Below are 22,059 nucleotides of genomic sequence, written 5' to 3'. Positions count from 1 at the left end.
CTTCAATTTGAAGTTGTAGTCTTGGTTGCTAACATTTCTTTTTTCGAGTATAAACCTGAGTACGAGTTCAAACGAGCGAAACTGAGCTTGTGCTCGAAATCAAGCTCGTAGTGCAAAATGAGCTCAAACTCGAGTTATTAGTACACAACTGAGCGAGTCTAACTTGAGCATGGTAATACTCTACTCGGGTAACTTGATAACCCTTAATAGATATACAATTGTTCATATCAAACTCAAATGAAAAAATGGTAAAAAATTTCAAAATAAATTTTTTTGAAGAAGAGACGATATGATTATAGTTCTTTTGAAACGGAATGTTGGAATTCCATTGAACATTTTGGTTTTTAATGATATCGAAAAATTAAGGTTAGTGTTAGTTCCTGCAAAATTTTAAAATCAACCATAATTTTAGTTTTAAAGTTGTCGGGATTTCGAGAATTTTGAAATCTTGAACGAGAATACATTTGTGTACCCAAATGAATATGGGTCATCATTGGTTTAATATAATATTCGCTACTAGACCAGTGTAGTCAAGGAGTGGAAAAGCACACGCCTTATCATCATTATTTACAATTTTTCTTTTTTTTTTGTACACGTTTTACGTATTGCTTACATTTTTTCTTATGACTGACTACTATCGAAATGATCTGTGATTTTTACGGGTGCTACTGAGTGGTTGACATGTTCACAATTTTATAAAATTGATTATATTGTTTGGTTATGCAAATCATGATAAATTATGTCATATAAAATTTTAATTTCATTTTTTTTAATTACTGCACACCTCACTTTAATAAGGCGCGCACTAAAGCGCAAAGAGAGTTTTGCACTTTAATGACCACTACACTTTAAACAGTTTAATCACTTTAAAAAAAAAGAAAAAAGAAAAGAAAAAAGAAAAGAAAAAGAGAACGAAGTCCTTCTCTATCCAGCTTCAATTTTTGTTTTGTCTTTTGCTAGTTTTGTCTTGTTTATTTTTGTTTTGTTTTAGTTTTCTCTTTTGCTAGTCCTTCTCTAAGAATAAAAAAATGTTGACTTTTCAGTTGAGAAACGGGATGAATTTTGGATCTGTATTTATTGACACGTGAAGTTTTTTTACTTGGCCAGAAGCAAACTCAGCATAAGAAAAATTGCAGCAAAAATGGATCTGGCTATTTTTGTTGCAGTATTGCTATGCTTAGTTTGCTTCTGGCCAAATGAAAGTTTGGCATGTGGTCATTAATAACGGAGAGAAGAGCTGAATCCATTTCTCATAAGTTAGCAGTCAAAGAAGACGAATTTACCTAGTTGTCATTTAAATTTCTAGAAAGAAAAGTCACCCGGGCCACCATAAATAATTTTTTTTTTTTTTATTCTAGAAAGAAACAAATTGGTGTGCATTTGTGCACCTCTCAACTCTCAAGCGGCAAACTTGGGACATCTTTGTCACATGACAAAATTTGGGTTATTGAATCTTCTCTATGGCTTGCGTGTAAAGAGGCCTGGTAGCTCCTTGCTACAATTCTATTATGTAACTCAATCGTGGACTTGGATTACTGAATGCATTGAATGTTCCCAACCCAAAAAAAAAGTTATTACATTGTATGTTGCCAACCAACAAAATGTTATATACAATTGAAACACTTCCGCAACCCCAGTGCTTGGCCATCATGTAGCTGTTTCAAGTGTCTTACTTCTGAGTCAGTATTTTTGTGCCTTGGTAACGTTGTTTCAATAATGCTGAGCATCACCCCCTGTTCTGGTCTTGTGATCCAGCTTATATATATTCTGGTCTTGTGATCCAAATTTTTATATATAGCTTCAAAATAATGTTACAACGATCAAAATTCATTTTTGGCTATGAGATTTTGGACATGTACTAAATTCGACGTTACAATTGAGGGATTAGCGTGGGCTGTTCGATATCACAATGGGATAAGTGGTCATTCCTTTTGGTGGCGGAATGAGATTTTGCGCTGGCTCAGAGTGCACAAAGCTACAAATATATGTGGTGCTCCATTTTTTGGTCACGAATTACAGGTAAAACTTTCCCTAAAGTGCTCTGTAAAATAGGTTCGTTGAATGTGTAAATATTCACATAGAACATGGGTTGAAATACATTGCCAATCACTATGCTTGTGTGATTGACTTGCTGAGTCGGTATGGTCGTTTCTAAGAAGCTGAAGACATTATTGATGGCATGCCTATGAGCCTGATAGGTTCTTGTGGGCTTTTTTGCTCGGTGGCTGTAGAATTTTTGGGAATATCAAACTTGTAAAAGGAGTAGCAGAAGCATTATTTGAAATATATATAACCTGAGAATGCAGCAATATATGTGACCTTAGCCAATGTATAAGCTTCTGCTGGGATGTGGCACGAAGTGGCTACTATTAGAAAGGCTATGGATGACCGAGGGGTGGTGAAGAAGCCAGGTTCTAGTTGGATGAAGGTTAAAAGGCAGATCCACGTATTTTTGGTCGGAGATGAATCCCACCCAAGAAGCAAAGAAATTTACGACTTTTAAGAGGAACTGTCAAAAAGGATGAAGGAAGAGGGATTTGTGCCAAAGACAGATTATGTCTCGCATGATGTGGAGGAGGAGCAGAAGGAGCAGAATCTATCCTATCACAGTGAGAAACTTGCAATTGCATTTGGGATCATTGCCACACCTACTGGAACACCGATCAAGGTTTTTAGAGATTGCCATACCACTATTAAATTTATATCAAAGATTGTTGCAAGGGAGATCACTGTCAGGGACTCTAATTGTTTCCATTGTTTTAAGGATGGAATTTGTTCATGTGGTGATTTTTGGCGATTTAGATCCGTTGAAATGTTTTTAGTCCTCATTCATCGGTTGCCAGGGGCCTATGTCCCTTATTGAAAGTTATGTTCTCTGATGCCTAAGAGGAGAAAAGCCTCGATGCCCAAGGAAAGAGAAATCTACTCGGCAAAACATGTTGTATTCAAGTTTGGATATGCTTTCCTCATTCGATAAAGAGTCTAAGGACTCTTAGGAAGAGCCTCTAGAACGAGAGGTGAGAGTATTACTTCAAGTAAGCATTCAACAAATGGTGCTTTTACTGTGTTCAAGATATGTGTTTGTAGTCGTAATACCTTATTTTTTACACGCGGTTACATGGGATGTCTAAGCTCATGAAAGATTTGGTTATGTTCATAATGAGGGTTCACATTGGATGATGAGAGTTATGAGGAATCAGATGTAAGAGTTCCAAACATCAGGTTTGATTGCCAAAAGGAGTATACATAAGAATGCCAAGAAAATAGTTGTGAGAATCCTAAGAGAGGCTAGAAATTGGATCTACTTCTTGGAATTGGACACTATGAACCATGTTATGGTTTTGTACCATGAGTCCATGACAATGGAAGTGCCATCAGGAATGGTTGTCATATCACATTTGAAGTCAAGACGCTAGAGAGAGACAGAGAGAGAAGAGAGGCCTTTGAATAGCCGCACCACAGACAATCTAATGTGTCGTTAAGGTATATCAATATTCTGAATTTCTGATTAATCTTGTAATATTGAAGCTAACGTTGACTCATGAAAGTGAATCTCATCTCCATGATATGCACATTCCTGATTGTGATTATCAGACTTGATCCATGAAAATCGGAAGGGATGCCATTGTTCTTACCCGTGATGTCAAATTGAGATCTATAGGTTTCCTGTCACAATCATTAAATGAAGGCAAAGATGTAAGTTATCGCCAGTTTCTTATGTTTGTTTTCCTTGTTTTGCTTTATTTGATATGACTGCAGATTCTGGAAATTCCAATTGTAAGCTATGCTAGGCAGGGCCTTACGATGGAATTTGACTTAAGCGTTCATACACCAGCCTTAGCTAAATATAATCTGAGAATTGTAAAGGAATTTTCACCTTTTGATGAGTAATTCATTGCGACACTATTACTCTTAGAGGGGTTGGGACACAAATATACATATGGAATTTGGATGAATGGGGGTCGGATTATCGTTTTGATTTGGCAAGTATGGAAAGGATACTTTGCCCGAAGGTGACATTTTTATTCGGTCTAGAAGGATCGGGGATCGTCCGGTCGGATCAGCGGAAGGTTGGTAATTATCACATTCCATTTGAAGTCTGAAACATTTCTATAGGAAGAAGGTTATGTAGTTTTCTTTAAGTTGCAAATCAACTTATTATACCGCAGATAGTTTATTATCTTACTCTACTGGTTTTAGTTTATATGGGCTGATTTTTTTTTAGTTATTACTTTTGCAATTAGTATTTGTTATTTCAGTCTTTCCTTTTTTTTCTTATAGGTCCCTTTGGACTATTCCCTCCGATCCTACTTAGAAGTTATCTTTCTGGATCCTCTATTGAAGATCAAGGTTCAAGGGTCACTGGTAACTTCATAGTCCATACTGTTAATGTTATTGTTCACTTTCTGGTTGCATTTCGTATAACTTGTTTCATTGATTGATGGATGACTTCTTTTTAGGTCAAAAGTTGCCCATTGGCAAAATCTTTGAATAAGACGGCTATTAGAAAAGGTCATATCCTAGGAAAACCTGTTCAACTCATTCTTGGTCGTTCTCAAGTAGAATGGGAAAGGATGAATAGTGGAATATTTTTGTATTGGTATGGCCGACTGATTGAGGTGAGCTGTTTTCAATTGCTTCTTATGGTTATAATTCTTTTTGGTCTGGTAAACGGTCACCGTCAATAATTAACTTTTACTATATGCAATAGAAAGTTATTTTTTTTAGTCAAAAAATTCAGCCATGTGTGGTGATTTTAATTGACGGAAGCAGGAATGAGTTTGGGGGGCAAGTGTATATGCAACTACACACAAATATATAGCATAGCATCCGAATATGGTTGGTTCTCTGAAAGAGTATCCCTGGATGATGACTGGGTCTGGAAAGCCACCCTTTGTTCATGAGGTTAAAAGGACTGCAGATATTATATCATTGGAAGGATGGCATACCTTATGGAGAGGTCTCAGATCAGGAGTAGTGCAGGATTCTGTTTTGCTTAGCCCATGAATGTTCCAGATATGTGGAAGTGGGTCCATATCTTCCATCTTACCACCACCATCATCACTATCATCATTTGTCCCATTTTTTTTTATTGCTGACACTTACATTACGCACTAATTCTCACACATCCCACATATAAAACGTCAGTTAAATGCTTTCTATGCTGCTTTGAAAAAGACATTGTTTTCAATTATAATCTTCCGTTGTGTTTGATGGTCAGGTCTATTGAAGAAATTGGTATGCTGTCACTTTGGGTTGCCGGTGTTGCAACCGAGTATCGGTTCAAGAGGTCGTTGCTACTTCTCATTGTTTCGACATAGCCAAAAGTCAATCTCAGTGTATTGTGCTCCCAAAGGTAATTTGATACATATTATACATGGTTAAATTAAATAAAATTGTCCTTCCCTTTGTTTTCTGTAGTTGTTGCTAACTTTCGAATTATCCTTTCCTCTACAATAAATTTATTGTGTTATCTACTTCGCCGTGAAGTACGTCTCCAAAGAAAGAAGGCTTCTGAAATGGAAACAACCAGGATATTGGGTTGAGAGAGTTTCAGGGATCTACCCAAAAGATAGAGGAAATAAAAAATGCAGATCATAGTAGACCAAAAGGAATAATAAATGCCATTGGGATATCTATCATCGTTGGGTGGGGTTACCTTGTCGGTATCATGTTTACTAAGGTAATCAACTTAATTTATTATGTATAAGTCAGTAATAAAATAGAAAATACATAATGTTTAAAATTGATTAAAAAAATAATCATGAGAATATATATGTCTTCCAATGCCTTCAGCTTTAACATTATTATCTACTGTGTGCACAATAGAAAGAATGTATTAGAATTTAGTTAGATATAAAAATAAAACAAAAATATGTATGCGAGTGCAATTGGTTGTAATACATTTGTGTTTGATAATCTTACCATGTGATTGAGTGTGTTGCTTGTCGTTCTTCAATTTGCATTTGTAGTTTGTGAAATTTATTCTGAAAAGTTTGATAATAACATTTGGTCAGTGGTATTAAATATATATTCATAGATTAAGAGATGATGTGTTCGGATCATGTCTAGTTGACATACCTGTTGGTAGATTGTTGAAAACCTCATGGTAAACAATGTTCTCTGTATGACCGTATGGTTTATTTTCTTTGTTGTCTATCAATATCTTTAATCCTTCTCGTGACGTGGTATGGGAAACAACAACATACAGTTGTCCATGGCTGGGAAGGTAGATTCCAACATGTTTTAGAGTTCGACCCTGGCTCTTGTTGATTGTCATCGCAAAGCAAATTTTTATAGGAAACTGTCATCGTCTTAGAATGAAAGGCCATTTTGATTCGTTTGAAGACATGACGATGCGATGGATGGGAACCCTTTTTCCGATATTCCTTCTTGTTATAATTTGTGCCTCGATAACCCTTTCTCCTAGTTTTGTGATGATCAGCCTTGTGCCATTGCACATGCCCATACTCGGGTTTGTGTTTCTGAGGAGCATAATGGGTGCATGCGCTTATTTCGAAGTTCATGATTTGGAATCCCAGACAACTCTATCGTATTTAGGAACTCTGTCAGATACAAAATATCTTGATTTTGAATATTTCCACACATTGGGCTTATTGAGTCCGCACTCAGGTATTTTTTAGAGTCTCCTTCCAATGTCGAAAGGACGAATAAGTTAACTTCGTCGACACAATCATTTCTTGGTGTCAAAATGCATCTGTCTCTCAAATATTCCAGCTTCGTATAGTTGTTCTCAATGTCAAGGTAGATGCTAGACACAATTTCTTTAATGCCGTTCTCTCCAGGTGGAATGTGAAGATCGTCTGGGATTTTTATCCAAGTTAGCTCTTTGTTACTATTAAGAGCAATTGTAGGCAACTTTCCTTCACCTAAATCAAGGACCCACTTGCTGAATTTGGATATGGGCTCAACCATTTCTATATCAAGGTCTTCGTCTCTAAGTCGCATATTTTTTGTCATTAGATCAACCTTGCATTGGTCCCACAAATGAGATCTGGTTAGTGAAGCGCAGACCACTTGTTCTCTTTTTCCTTTTGCGATAACGGGTAGAGTTTGTCTGAAATCTCCTCCTAAGAGTAATGTTTTTCCTCCAAAGACTTTTGTATTGGATTGTGGATCTTTAAATCGCATCAAATCTCTCAAGGTTTTGTCCACTACTTCAAAAGCATCTTTATGATTCATTGGTGCCTCATCCCACACAATAAGATCCGCTTCGCATATGAGTTCAGCCAAATGGCTGCCTTGTCCAATGTTGCAACATGAGTATTCATCAATGTCTATAGGAATTTTCAATCTGGAATGTGCAGTTCTTCCTCCAGGCATTAATAGAGATGCTATACCTGAAGAAGCTACTGCCAACACAATTTTCCCCTGTGATCTTAATCTCGATAGGATTGTGTTCCAAATGAATGTTTTCTTAGTTCCTCCGCTGCCATACACAAAAAATAGGCCTCCTATTTTTTCCTCCACCGCGTTGAAAACTCTCATTTGATCATTGTTTAGCTGTTTGTGATGCTCGGACAACTCTTTGTCAAGGGCTACCCTATCGTAGCACAACTCTTCTTGAAGCAATCTGTTACCTTTACCAACATCAGACTCTTTCGACATGTCGGGAATTAGTTTTTCTTAAAAGTCTTTGAGTTTTTTATTGTACTTGTTTAATAATCTCTCAATCTTGCAAAGTGCACGAATTTGAATTTCCTCATCAGTGAGTGTCAGTTCATCGTTTTTGAGTCTGTTTCTTTCGTCGAAGAGAATGTCCTCAGAAAGTAATTTCCAATTTCTGTTCCATAGTTCCAAAGGATCGATTATCTCGCAATACATCTAAAGAGTGACGAACATTTGCCTCAATGTTTTTGGTAATACTGAAATTGCTGCTTCTTTGATTGCTTCATGTCATTCACCATCGTCTTCCAACAGTCTTAGTGCAAGGCACGCTGACTTGTAGGTCGGATGCACTTTTCCATGTACTGTTCTTATCTCTTTAAAGTTCCTTGGACCCTTCACCGTGTTAAGAAGTAGACTAAGATAAAACCGTTCACCTGTTGTCGGTGGGGTATAATATATCCTGCCTATAGTTCTTGTCCATTTCTTGTCATTGTTTGCATCCCAGACCCATTTTGTAGGAAATTCAGCATATGTCAATTGCCTTGCATCTTCGTTCTCCGCATTCGTCTTCATCCACTCGGTGAATTGAGTGTCGTGCGTTCCACTCCTATTTGCCACATCAGGTATATAATCACTGTCCTGGTATATGATAGGCTGTTGGTTTTCCAAGTGGAATGAAAGACGTTCGACTGCCAGGTTCGATATTGAATGTGAAAACCGAGAATTCTCCAAGCTGCCTCATGTGCTAATAGATAACGACAGTCTTGATATTGTTTGACCTCGTCAACTTCACGTATGACCTGTTCTCCATTTGATTCGCCATTTTGGATGTTCTCCTCAATAACAAATGTTGCTCTGTCACCACCTTTGTGCACATATTTGAACAAATACTTAACAGACCTTCCTTGGTTGCAGAATTCGACATTTGTGTGTGCTTGGTATTTGACGATCAAATATCTGTTGTACGGAACAACCCAACTGTTATCAACTTTTTTCCCTTTCTTTGTAATAGCGAATTTGGAATCATTTCTTCTCATGTAAGCAGCAAATCCTTTTTCATCTATGGTTGTTTCGTTGCAAAATCTCTTTGGGAATTTCCTAGTGCATTTATTTTCATCCATGCAAGGAGATTTTTCATTTTCTGTGCCACATGGACCGTGTATCATGTATTGGACTACGGCTTCAAATCCCAATGGATCATCGACTTCATCGGGCATTTCGGCGAGAGATGATTTTTGGATGTCGATGGAGTTTTCAGTTTTGTCGTGGAGGAACAACAATATATGAGCATGTGGTAGTCCCCTTTTTGAAATTCAATTGTGTAAACAGTTGCAAAGAGGAAATCGGTTAGATTAAATACACAAAAGGTAATAAGAATGAGAGAAACAAAAGTCTCTATTGACTTAGAGGCTAAAGTTCAAGTTCAAAGTCCAAATGAAAATAAATAATTAGCCACTTTGGCTGATGTTAATATTAATTAATATATAGTTAATTAGGAAGTTCAACTAAAATTGAATAAATTAGATTCATTGAGGAGACGTAAGGAGACATCTAGAAAATACCTGCCATAACCTTTCCGAAGTGTTGACCTCGACATAAATCGTCCATGAGTTGATCTAGGTGATCTTAAATGCCCGAGCTACAATTAATGGGTCATCTTGTGGTTTTAGCCCCACTAAGATGGTGAATTCTTCTATCTCTGGCCATTTAGAATTACAGGTAAATGTGATGAAAAGATCTGGTGATCCTGTATATCTACAGATAGCAATTGCGTCTTGATAGCTTTGAACCATATATCTTGGACCTCCTGTAAATGAAGAAGGTAGAACTAATCTTTTTCCAACTAAAGCTGGTGTTGTGTCCCCGACAACAACTGCATCTTGGAGACCTTGGTACAATTTTGATCTGATCTTTTTCTGGTTATCACGTATCCAACGTAGATGGAGCTCCACCACGCTTGTTTCTGCATCAACTACTAACTGGCTCAAAAGACGTCCACCTCTCATCAGTGTCTGTCCTTCATTTTTTCTATGTTGAACCCTGTAAGCATAGAATTCTATAATGCTTACTGTATTGCGTTTTGTCAGCTTACCTCCATGTACATTATTTTTTTAAAATCTGCAAATGGAAACCGTCTTCTCCAAATGGAAAAAGAATAGGATATTGCATAGCCATAAAGCTTGGTTGTAACTCATTCATCCTATTTAAGCCTTCTGATCTTTTCTCGACAATTACGTCTCTACCGTTATTATTTTCATGTCCGTCTCCAACAATTAATCCAGCAACTTCTGCTGCCTCTGGTATGTTGTATTGCCTTGCATCCTTGTTTCGTGTTCCGATGATTCTCAAGTGCACGTGGATCAAATCAGACCCTCGGAATCTTTCTCTTGCTATTCTGAAAGATTTTATTAGATTATTCTCAACATTGAACATTTTTATCAATCTGTCAACAATTTCTTTATCTATGTTTTTCAGATCTTCTTTTTCTTTTCTTTTCAAAAAATTCACTCGGTTTTGAACTTCGTTTTCTGTGCCATGTATATATAATTGAGCAAATCTTGGCTTCTGGCCTGGCATTAGCAGTAAAGAACCTATTTTATGATGATTCTACCCGATCAATTTGAAAACATAGGGTCCACGACCTTTTTTGTTTATATCCTTGTCTATTTTTCCGCCCATAGACGTCATAATATAGCAAACATCGTATTGTATGACTATATGTTTTCTCTGAACACGGTGGCATATATTAAACACGGTGGGTGTTCCATTATTTATTTTCAAGTTTAACAAAAGAATTGAGATGAAGGCAAATACTTTCGGGTGGTATATTCAAGGGAACTCGATGGGAATTCACTATGAATCCAGGACCATTCAATGTCAAAGAGCATGTTATTGTATAGAATAAATAGATAATGAGGAAAAGAGAAAAAGAGAAAAAGAAGTAAACCTTTCAATGAATCAGCAGGAAGAATGTAGAAGATGAAGATGAGCAGAAGATGAGCAGGAAGATGAGTAGGAAAAATTATTGTTAATATATAGAAGATGAGCAACACAATTCGATTGCTAATAGAATTTGTTATCTATTTGTCGTACGGGAGAGATGAGTCTACGTGGGAAAAGTCTACAGAGTTTTAGTGGAGAGATGAGTCTATGTGGGAGAGCTCTGTTATTAGAAATTGCCACCTAGGATTGTGATTGCCACCTCAGCTGGACTCTACTTTAATATAGAGAGAGGTGATAGTAGATAACTAATTAACGGAACACCAATTTGGTCATTAATTTCATCTAGGAAGCAAAACAAATATAATAAGACCAGAAGTCTAGAACTGGTTGGACAGCTCATGAACCAACTTATTCGTTCATTTAGGCTCTGTTTGGCAGTAACAACTTATGCTGTACTAGGTGATACTTAGCCAAATTTGGAGTATCCAATTCTCGTGGTTCATGTCCTAGAGATGATCAATAACACAAGTTGTTTGGTTCTTGCCTACTCTTCCTCAAAACTTATTGCACCAGAAACACACAAAATAATCATGAAAAACTTCAAATAGAAAACCCAATACAATGTAATCTTAAAACATATTGTTAATCAAACTCCCAAATTAATATACCAAAACAACCACATATATATTTCTATTTTCTTGAAAGAAATTTACAAAGAAATATTACGTAAACTTCTTTAGTAGCAACAATTTGGAAATCGCAAAAATCAAGTGGGTTTCATTTTGTATCTTCAAAATTGGAGAAATCAAGAGATGATATGAGTAGAGATGTTCAAATTTGAGAAAATAGAGATTTTTGTGTGATGAAAACGGTGGGTTTTCTTTGAGATATCAGACTTTTCTTTTTTGTTTAAGTAAGAGAAACAAGGTGTGGAGAGAAGATGGTGGTGGTGGTGGTGGTGGGGGAATAAATTGTTGAAGTGGTGAAGAAGAAGAGAGAAGCACGGCTGTGTTTTCTCATTTTTTTTTTTTTATTTGTCGGTCCTTTTCTTATTTAGTATGATGTAGATTGAAATCCAACCTTTTCCAATGGATACCGTTATTCATGCTTTTTGTGGTTGGGCCAACCAACTAGTAGCTTAAGGTCTACAGGCTTGGGCTCAAAAAATAGGAACCAAACATAAAAATCGGGATAGTGCACCCTAACCCATGAATGGGTTGGGCAATACAGGCTACCAAACAGGGCCTTACGCTTTTGATTAAAACTTTATCCATTATAGTAGACTCTCATCATTCTCATGAACCAGCTTGATAACCAAAAGTTAAAATCTTTTTAAGTACTACAGGTCTAGAAGACTAGAAATGTACTGAGATTTGAGGAAAAAAAAATGTAATACACAACTCATATTTCATTACAATGGTCAAGATGAACAACCTCTATCCATTTATCAATCCATCCCTCCACCATGTACAAACTATGCAAACAAAAACCAAAAATATCCTGAAAATCATACTAGTCAACTTTTACTATGTTGACTAGCTAGGAGCTTATTTATTTCAACCATGGTTGAAGCTTTTAAGCTGCGTACATAATAGCCAGAGAAGCTACAGAGCACTTCATTCATGTACTGGCGTAGACGAGGGATTCTCCATAATTGTTTTTCTTTGCTTGCTTGGATTTGATAGAAGACCTCTAATGATGGGCTTAACCTTTTCAGTAGTCTTTATAATGCCCAAAAACATAAGCCTATATAGCACTACCATCCCTAACAAAACAGAAAGATCAACCCATTTAGAGTAGCCCATTTGCATTTGCCACACATCTCTCAAAATTTCTTGACCACTGATGGTAGGAGCCCCTCTTATTTGGTTGCTAGGAAAAGTTTGACCTTCAAACTCATTCTTGTAGAATCCTTGATTTGCGTATTTATGGAATGCAATGTAGTACATTGGGTATTTCCAAAATGGATTGGGGAGGTCATTTGGCAATCGAAAAAAACCCCCATTTAACATCATAACGCCTTGAATTCCAGCTCCTGTAATAATACCCATGAGGAAGTCTGGTACGATGCTTGCAACGATCATCATTAAGCTCTCAACCAACATCATACATGCAAATAGTACTAGAGCAAAGTACACAAAATGATCGATTCCCCTTTGAAGGCCAACAAGGAAATAAGCTATAGCTCCAGGAGCTATAGAAATTAGGAGCAAGTAGGGAATAGAAGAAAATGTATTGCCGAAGACGAAAGCAGCAACGCCATAGTGTCCATTTAATCTTTCGCGTCCGAAGATCTGATTTCAAAAGAGAAAAATGCCACATAAGAACTTCTGTACAGAAGTATTTGACCATACCAACCACCAGGTATAATATTTTATATCAACATATTTAGAAGTTTGTAATTAGTTTTAAACTGCGGCAGCTATACATGCCTTTGGAGGTTCTCAAATTCCATGGTGGATGCAACAAAGATGGGACATATGCATGTAAGGGAAATTTGATTTACAGAAAGCTGACTCCAATTTGGGGAAGAAGCTAATTTCATAGAAGATCAAGGTTGCTAAACATTCAGTGAGTTAACAAAACAAGGAGCGCTTAGTGTTCTTGCCCCCATGGATCACCCAAATGGGAGGTCCCTGAGCAAGTATATTATAGGTTTGATTAGCTTCTTATAATATTTATATACATGATATGTCTCAAGTCTAATACCTTCATGTCCTCTACGAAAGAAGGGAATCCCCCAATTGCCATAAAAGTCAAGAACCCAGCTACAAACATAACCATTGATCCTCTAGCCTGAAAATTTAGAAATGGTTATGATTTTAAGATACTGCACCTTACTCTGAACACTAAGAAAAAAAAAAGCTACCATTCCATATAATTTGGTTCATTTTACGGCGAAAAGGATACCTGAATTGAGCCATAAGAATGACCAATATCATAAAAGATAGTTCCCACACATAGACATAATGCAATGTAGATTGCAAAGCGTAGCCAATAGTAGCCTAGATCACGATACATATTCACAAAGGACCTTCTCATAAGAACCATAGACTGGGTAATGAAGCTTGCTTGGCTGCCCTTCTCCAATAATCCCCCTCCCTACATTTTAAAAACATTAATTAGTTCGTCACTTGCTTCCATACATTAGGTGTCAGATGCTCACTAGAAATTGCAATAGCATATATGTGCCATACATACTACCTTCTTATGTATCTCTGCTATTTTTTTACCAACTTGTTGGCAAATTTGAGATGACTTGTATGAATTCACAAGTGTGTTGATTGCTTCCTCAGTGGTTATCAACCTGCCATAGCCCTGTTCAATGTCCTGAAATAATTCAAGAAAGTTAAGTTTCAACTTTCAAGTAAATATAGAAAATAATCCAAGACAGAAGATTGTGCAATGTCTTAAATGAATGAATTCTTACTTGATCAAAATCTTTGTTGATGGTTCTAAGGTAGTGATCTGATGGATTCCTCATAGTTGGGCATGGGAAACCATTCAACGAGAAAAACTACACAAATTTGAACAAGAAGTTGTATTTGCAAAAAAATCTCCAATTAATATGACTCTAAAGTAAATGTGTAAGTTGGCCTAAAAGAATCACCTCCTCTGCTGCAGCAGCTGGACCAAAGTATAATGTTTTACCAGATGAGAGCAAACAAAGATTGTGAAAAAGCTCAAAGACTTCACTACTAGGTTGATGGATTGATGCTATTACAGTTCTTCCATCTTGTTTAGCAAGACCTACAATTCTTTTCATGACATGATATGAAGCAGCACTATCCAATCCACTTGTAGGCTCATCTAAAAACAGAAGCTTCGGACGCGTTAAGATCTCTATGCAAATACTGACTCTTCTCTTTTGTCCCCCACTTATTCCTTTATTTCCCCATCCTCCTATTCTTGTGTTCGCTGCATCTTGTAATCCCATTTCCTTTATTGTAGTGTCTGCTCTTTTTCTCTTCTCTGATCTTGACATGGAATCAGGTAGTTGTAGTAGAGCTGAGTAGTAAACAGTTTCCCTTACTGTTAATGTTGTCATTAGCGTATCATCTTGAGTCACATAAGCCTGGTGACAAAAAAAATGCAACAATAATAAATAAAAAACAATGAAAGATTGACATCAATAGCGTATATTATACATTCATATATTGTATAAATGGTTAATTTTTTTTTGAATATGACTGTAATAATAAGTTAGTGGAACAGAAACTGATTTAAATCGCTGATATGGCAATTATAGTGTCTACTAAATTTTGGACCCGGGCATACGCCCAGGATCTATTAAATATTTTGTGTGCTAAAAAGGCTTTACAAAATGTCTCACACAAATTTTCGAATAAGAATATATTTTTATTGAAAATAAACCGAAATACGTTAATGAGCAGCGATTATGGTGCATAAGTACTTAGAAACTAAGGGATCAAATTGAGATAGCCTCTTCACTTTGTGGTTTAGAATATTAATCTGTAATTTTCAAATGAAATTATCTTAAACTCAATTTAGCTTGTATAATAGTTTATTAGATTTATGGTGATTTAGCGGTAAATCATCACCGCTCGGGCTTACATTTACTAATGTGTACAAATCACTAAAACAGATTGATTGTTTCTATATCCTCAAAGAATACACTACTCCCACTTAAAAAGATTTATCACATGAACGTGTCCTACGAATGGGTGTCGTTATATTAAATTATTCTAAAAAATATTAGTAACTATGAATAGCTATGAAATATGAAAATTATATTAATTACTCATTTAAATTTCTTTCACCACTCTCTATAAAAAGAAGCATCAAACCTTGATAAAACTCATCGACTTCCTTTTATTGTTATGTTTAATAATAGAAGTTTGATTGAAGTTTTGTGAGAATGTCCAATGTGGCGAAGATAATATTGAAGCTACTTGAATAGCAATGCATTCTCAATCACAATAAAAGAATTATAATAAACACTATTTGAAATGCAAAACTATATTTGTCGAGACATTTATTCCCCCTACATATAATACAAATATGTTTTAGGATTATTAGTTCAATGCATTTGCATCAAGTTTATGATTTTCATTAATTATTCTTTGAGGTTAGTTTAATGTATTACGTTGCATCCAGTTTCCAATTCCTCATTAATTATTCTTTGAGGTTAGTTCAATGCAGTTTCATTAAGTTTCCGATTTCTCGTTAATTATTATTTGAGGTTAGTTCAGTGCAATTGCATCCACTTTATGATTTTCCGTTAGTTATTCATTAAGGTTAATTAAGTACAGTTGCATCCAGTTTTTGATGTTTCGTTAATTAATCTTTGAGATTAATTCATTACATTTGCATCTAGGTTCCAATCTCCCGTTAATTACTCTTTGAGGTTAGTTCAATACATCGCAGATCCAATTTCGATTTCACGTTAATTGTTTTCTAGGTTAGTTCGATAGTTTGCAATTTCTATACAATTTGCATACATGTAAGAGTCTATTTTTATAAACACACTTTCGTTTTGGGTTCCTAATTACTCGTAATTACTCATGTGAGAAGGCTAAAGAAGTGGACATTTATGCATTTATGTTTTGAGGTCGGTCGCGATCTGATTACATCCGACTTCGATTTTTAGTTAACTTTTTTGAGGTTATTTCAATGCATTTGCAACCAATTTCTGATTTCCCATTAGTTAATATCTGATTTAAGTTTAATGCAGTTGTATATAGTTTTTGGTTTTCCGTTAATTATTCTTTGAGGTTAGTTCAATGCAGTTACATCCAATTTCCGATTTTATGTTAATTGTTCTTTGAGGTTAGTTCAATGCATTTGCATCAAGTTTCCAATTTCCCGTTAATTATTTTTTTATGTTAGTTCAATGCAGCAACATCAAATTTATAATTTTCCGTTAATTATTCATTTAGGTTAGTTCAGTACAGTTTCATCCATTTTTAAATGTTCCGTTAATTAGTTTTTGAGATTAGTTCATTGCATTTGGATCCAGTTTCCGATTTTCCATTAATAACTCTTTCAGGTTAGTTCAATATATCAGCATCTAGTTTTTTTTTTATTATTTATGCTTTTTGGTTAGTTCGATATACTTATATCCGGTTTCTGATTTCCCGTTAACTATTCTTTGAGGTTATTTCAATGCATTTGCATTTAGTTTTTGATTTCTCATCAATTATTCTATGAGGTTAGTTCAATGCAGTTGCATTCGATTTTTGCTTTTCTGTTAAATGCATTTGCATCCAGTTTCCGGTTTCCCATTAATTATTATATAAGGTTTCTTTGATGTATTTGCATACCGTTTCTAATTTTCCATTAAATATTTTTCAAGGATTTGCATCTAATTTCTAATTTTCCATTAGTAACTCTCTGTAGTTAGTTTAATGCAATTTGCATAAAATTCTAATTTTCCGTTAATTACTCTTTGAGCTCAGTTATGTATTTGAATCTAGTTTTCGATTTTCTTATAATTATCCAATATAGTGTATAATACCAATTTCTACTGATCCATCTGTAGTGTCCTTGCAAACATGACATAAAAAGTAAATTATGCTTAATTTACTATGTGGGATCATCGAAGATTATCCAGTTCCCAATTTCCCGTTAATTATTATTTAAATTATGCATGACTCACTATGTGGAATCTTCAAAGATTATCTACGAACGGATGTTGTTAGATTAATTATTCTAAAAAATATTTGCAAATATACAGAACTATTATATATTAATATTATATTGATCACTCAACCAATTTTTTTATAACGTGAAAACCTCACTGTCTATTAAAAAAAAAGAACTTGCTTTTGATAAAACCCTTCAACTTCATTTTGTTGTTTAATAATTGAAGTTTGATTGAAGTTTTGTGAGATTGCCTAATAAGGCGAAGTTCATATATATTGAAGCTACTTGAATAGTAAGGAGTTCCCAATCATATTGAAAGAGATAAGATAAACATCATTTTTAATGTAAAACTATACTTATCGAGACATTCCCACAACATATAACCCAACTATGTTTTGAGATTAGTTCAATGCATTTGCATCCAGTTTCTGATTTTCCGTTTTTTATATTTTGAGGTTAGCTCAATGCAGCTGCATCTAATTTAATTCCCGTTACTTATTTTTTGAGATCAGTTCAATGCAGTTGCATCCAGTTTCTGATTTCCCGTTAATTATTATGTGAGATTAGTTTAATGCATTTGCATCCAGTTTCGGATTTCTCGTTTATTATTTGATAAAGTTGCATTTTCATATAGTTTCCGATTTCTCATTAATTGTTGTTTGAGGTTAGTTCAATGAGTTTGCATTCAGTTTCCGATTTCCCGTTAATTATTTATTGAGGTTTTGCATCCAGTTTATTTTTTGAGATTAGTTCAGTGTAGTTGCATCCGGTTTCCAATTTTTCGTTAATTATTTTTTAAGATTAGTTCCACGCATTTGCATTATATTTCCAATTTATAATTAATTTTTCTTTGAGGTTAGTTCAATGTAGTTGTATCCAGTTTCTGATTTTCCGTTAATTTAATCTTTGAGGTAGCTCAATGCATTTGCATCAAGTTTCCGATTTTTCGACAATTATTTTTTGATGTTAGTTTGATATATTTGCATCCAAGTTTTAATTTTATGTTAATTATTCTTTGAGGTTAGTTTAATGCAGTTCTATCCATATTCCGATTTTCTATTAATTACTTTTTAAGATTAGTTTAATGCATATTCCAATTTTCTATTAATTACTTTTTTAAGATTAGTTTAATCTTTGCATTTTGCATCCATTTTCGATTTCCCGTTAAATATTATTTGAGGTTAGTTTGATGCATTTGCATCCGGTTTTGTTCCCCATTAATTGTTTTTTACGCTTAGTTTCAATCAAGATTGTATATTTTTAAAATATTTGTCATTATTGCTTTGCCGTTATTTTTTTTTTCATTTTATATTATATATTTTGTGATGTTATTTTTTGTATAATTGTTTTAAGTATGTTTTGAGGCCGTGTTAAGGATATATTCGAAATAAGTCGGTGTTTTATCATAGACACTAAAATTTTATGATTTGTAATAGGGAATTAGTTTATACAAATCACCTATTTTTTAGCAATATTTTTTATTTGATTAAATATATAAGAATTTGAACACTAAAAGTGTTTGATTCGTAATAAGAAATTACTTTATACAAATCACCTATTTTTTAGCAATTTTTTTTTTATTTGATCAAATATATAAAAATTGAAAATACACTCAAACTCTCTAAATATAAGAATTAGAAATACACTCAAACTGTCCAAAGAGATTCAATGGACGTGGGATTATAAGCTATTAGAAAATATTATCTTTCATATTAAAGTGACACATAGGATAGAGAAAAGGCTAACTCTCATATTAGAGTGCCACATAGGAGAGAGAAAATCATTTTTTAAAAGTCTCTGCTTTAGTATATAGATAGTAGATGCACTTATACTGTACATGTTCTGGCCAAATATAATCAAACTAAGAAAACTAAGGTCTAATGGCATTTCTGGAACAAGAAACCGCTTTTCTCTTTGATTTGTACTTTACTCACCTGTGCTCATTCCCCAATTGTGAACTCACGCCATCTAAATTGTCGTGGCTAGATGTTGTAAATTTCAATCATTTTTTAACCCCTTTCAATTCTTTGGACACATACACCTTACACGCTTGAAGTATGCCATGTGTATTGTACGACTACGACTAGGTTTAAGCTATGAAATTCCTTAAATTAAAGAACAGAGTTATGCCAAATGAGACCTAAGTCAATAATTTTAACATTTACTGTATCTGGACAAGTTGATTTGTTCTAAATCCAATATATTAATTAAACTGGATAAGAACTGTTTATTTTTTTCCCCCATAATTTGAATAAGAACTGGTTGCTGTTGATTTGTGCAAGCTTCTTGTGAATTTGACATATTTCAACTGACTTTTGTCATTAACCTAAAATCCTAAATTGCTAGATAGATTAAGGGTGTTTACTAAGAATTGGACTTGAAGAGTGGAATTAACTAAGATTTTTAGTGGACCAATCACTTTTGGCCTGTGTTGGAGGCATGAAATCCAATAGAATTGGATTCTAAACGGACTCCAATTCTTTTTATCTCTTTGACAGATCCTTATTAATCCAAAGGAATCGGTTTCTTATTTCTAATCCGAAAATGGGGAAACAAATAAAATGAAATGAAATAAACTAAAAGTTTGAGTCTGTTAGAGGACTCTATACGGCAACCAAACACATTAATTTAAGTAGGAATTGAATTCCGGTGATTTCTAAACGTTTGCCAAACACACATTTTGTAAGTTGGAATCAAATTCTATTATAGTAGATTCAATTCCAATGGTTTCCAACTCCATTCTATTCCTAATTAGTTTCCAGTCTCAATTGCCAAAAGCACTCTAAGAGTAATCAACAACGGTTTTTAACCTTTATTTTTTTTCATTATAGGATTATCACCCTTAATCACTGCTTTCACAAAAAGCATGGTTGACTTGGCAATTAGGCCATATATTTTGCTGCATAAAAGTTAAAGCTACATGTAAAAGAGCGTTTTGGTTTTCCTTAGTGTTTGCGATGGGAGAGAAAAGAGGGTTGAGATTTTTTGGGTGGACCGAGTTCGCTTATGAGCGAGCTGCCTACATATCCTCTTCTTGGTATTTTCTCTTTTTCGGGAGAGAGGAATCAGGTCCGACGTAGTTCAAATAGGTGGTATTTATAGGCTTAAGGAAATGTCAATCCGGGGGACACGTGTGTCTCTTACGCATGTGTAAGGTGGAGATCGTGAATGAGTGTTGGACTGGTTATATTATTAGTCATGTGCTGATTGGGGGTTAGCGCGGTCGCCCCTATTTCCCGGTGGTGGGAAGTACAAGTAAGATTTTGGTAATGATTACCCCAGGTGGTGATCCTATCCGAGGCGTTTTGTCTCTGGTCATGCGTTCGTACCGTGACATCTTTGTTCGTACCACCTACCTGAAAGGAGCTGCTCATAGATCGGTCTTGCAGGTCGATGTCTTGAGTTCGCTTATGCTACGCGCATGTGTGTTCACAAGAGAGCTGCTCACAGATCGGTCTTGGAGGTCGATGTCCTGAGTTCGCTTATGCTCCACGCGTGCCTGATAACTTTATGAGGATATCACTCCCCTACACTACACTAGAAAGAAAAGAAGACAATAATAATTTCCTCACCGAAGTCCCAAAAGTTAGTCCTTGGCTATGGCCATTTACAAGGATCTGACCTGATTGCCTTGTGTTTGAATCTAATCTCCCTGCAATCAGTAAGTGTTTGTAAAATTAGCTTTCATTAAAACTTTTAAAAGATACAAAGACGAGATAAAATGTGTGGTGTAATATTACAAATGCAGGATATTGGTTGCCATGAATTTGTAAGTCGTGAAGTGCTGTAAATGTAAAAGCTATTACCTGCCAAGGCATCAAGAAGTGTTGACTTTCCGCAACCAGAAGGACCCATTATAGCCAAGACCTCACCGGGTTGCGCATACCCGGTGAGCCCTTCAAGAATTGAACGACTTCCATTTTTTCCAGCTGAAACTGTCACCCATAGATCCTCCCATGTCAAGAGCACACCATCACTTTGCGAATGCAGTCCACCTGCATCATATTGTATATAATTTGCTTGTCTTGTATTCATGAGACTAACTGTAGTCTCAGACCCAATAGGACTGTTAATCTCATTGCCAATCTGAAAAGATGGTGCGTCTGGAATACGTTCAGGTTGAGTTTGAGTACGGTAGTGAGGAAGAGGAGGTGAAGTGAAACTACTAAATGGGAATGATGTTTGATTTTGAGAGGGTATGTTATGCGCTGCTTGTGAGTTGAAGCTATTCAACTCTAGATCATCATTTGTCACCCTAGGTGGTGATCTTGTTGGGCTTGGAGAAGGGGTCCATCTAGGAACATTAACAGATGGTGAATCCATGATGAGGTTTCAGGATTTCTTGCAAATATTGTTCAAGCTTGCCAGCTTGCGGAGACTTGCATTGGTAGATAAGAGGTGTAAATGGGCAAGGGTTTATAAAGAGGGAATTTGAGATTACTGGCTGCTGTCAATTTATTTGAATATCGGGACTATCCAGAATCCATGGATCCACAATTCCACACACAATGACACAATACGGAATGAGAAGTAGGACCCCACATTTAAAGCTTTGTCCAAGTGCAAACACATTTAAAGCTTTGTCCAAGTGCAAACATTGGAATAGCAAGGATAAATTTTTTTGGCATGTTCCGAGCATACGCATCCAATATTCCAATTACTGAATTTCTCCTCTCAAGACCTCTAACAATCTTTACGAGAAAAAATTTGTTCGCTCATTGCGTCCTTGTCCAGTACCAACTATCCACGTGCTTACAAAACTGTTGATAAAAAACGGAGACCATAACTACTTGAGAACAGGAATTTAAGAAATATGGAAAGAAAATTAGCAAAATCTCCATATCGTTGAACGACTTCTATCTTCGTCAAAGTTCTCATCGT

General features: G+C 35.4%; 2 protein-coding genes across 2 annotated transcripts; both read right to left on the bottom strand.

The window, feature by feature from the left end:
* Positions 1-7,917: 7,917 nt before the first annotated feature.
* On the bottom strand, positions 7,918-8,846 carry LOC147501067 (uncharacterized). Its single transcript, XM_086603727.1, has 2 exons — positions 8,390-8,846; positions 7,918-8,318 (listed from the first exon to the last, which is right to left on the bottom strand). The coding sequence occupies exons 1-2, from the start codon at positions 8,844-8,846 to the stop codon at positions 7,918-7,920; spliced, it is 858 nt and encodes a 285-aa protein (XP_086459853.1).
* Positions 8,847-11,944: 3,098 nt separating this feature from the next.
* Positions 11,945-21,652, bottom strand: LOC147501066 (ABC transporter G family member 1-like). Its single transcript, XM_086606103.1, has 8 exons — positions 20,985-21,652; positions 20,751-20,830; positions 14,183-14,647; positions 14,003-14,089; positions 13,777-13,902; positions 13,483-13,674; positions 13,282-13,368; positions 11,945-12,866 (listed from the first exon to the last, which is right to left on the bottom strand). Exons 1-8 carry the CDS (start codon positions 21,499-21,501, stop codon positions 12,189-12,191), a joined length of 2,232 nt encoding a protein of 743 aa, XP_086462229.1. The 5' UTR covers positions 21,502-21,652; the 3' UTR covers positions 11,945-12,188.
* Positions 21,653-22,059: the final 407 nt, after the last annotated feature.

The sequence above is a fragment of the Coptis chinensis genome, chromosome 4, assembly GCF_015680905.1.
Source record: "Coptis chinensis isolate HL-2020 chromosome 4, ASM1568090v1, whole genome shotgun sequence".
Lineage (NCBI taxonomy): Eukaryota > Viridiplantae > Streptophyta > Magnoliopsida > Ranunculales > Ranunculaceae > Coptis > Coptis chinensis.
This window is presented reverse-complemented; position numbering and strand designations above follow the sequence as displayed.

Coding starts and splice junctions, on each gene's coding strand:
- LOC147501066 (XM_086606103.1), bottom strand. CDS start 21,501: ATGGATTCACCATCTGTTAATGTTCCTAGATGGACCCCTTCTCCAAGC. Junction 14,090..14,182: donor CAGCTGCTGCAGCAGAGGAG/GTGATTCTTTTA, acceptor AAATTTGTGTAG/TTTTTCTCGTTGAATGGTTT. Junction 13,675..13,776: donor TAGCAGAGATACATAAGAAG/GTAGTATGTATG, acceptor TTTAAAATGTAG/GGAGGGGGATTATTGGAGAA.
- LOC147501067 (XM_086603727.1), bottom strand. CDS start 8,846: ATGCCCGATGAAGTCGATGATCCATTGGGATTTGAAGCCGTAGTCCAA. Junction 8,319..8,389: donor GGTCAAACAATATCAAGACT/GTCGTTATCTAT, acceptor CGAACCTGGCAG/TCGAACGTCTTTCATTCCAC.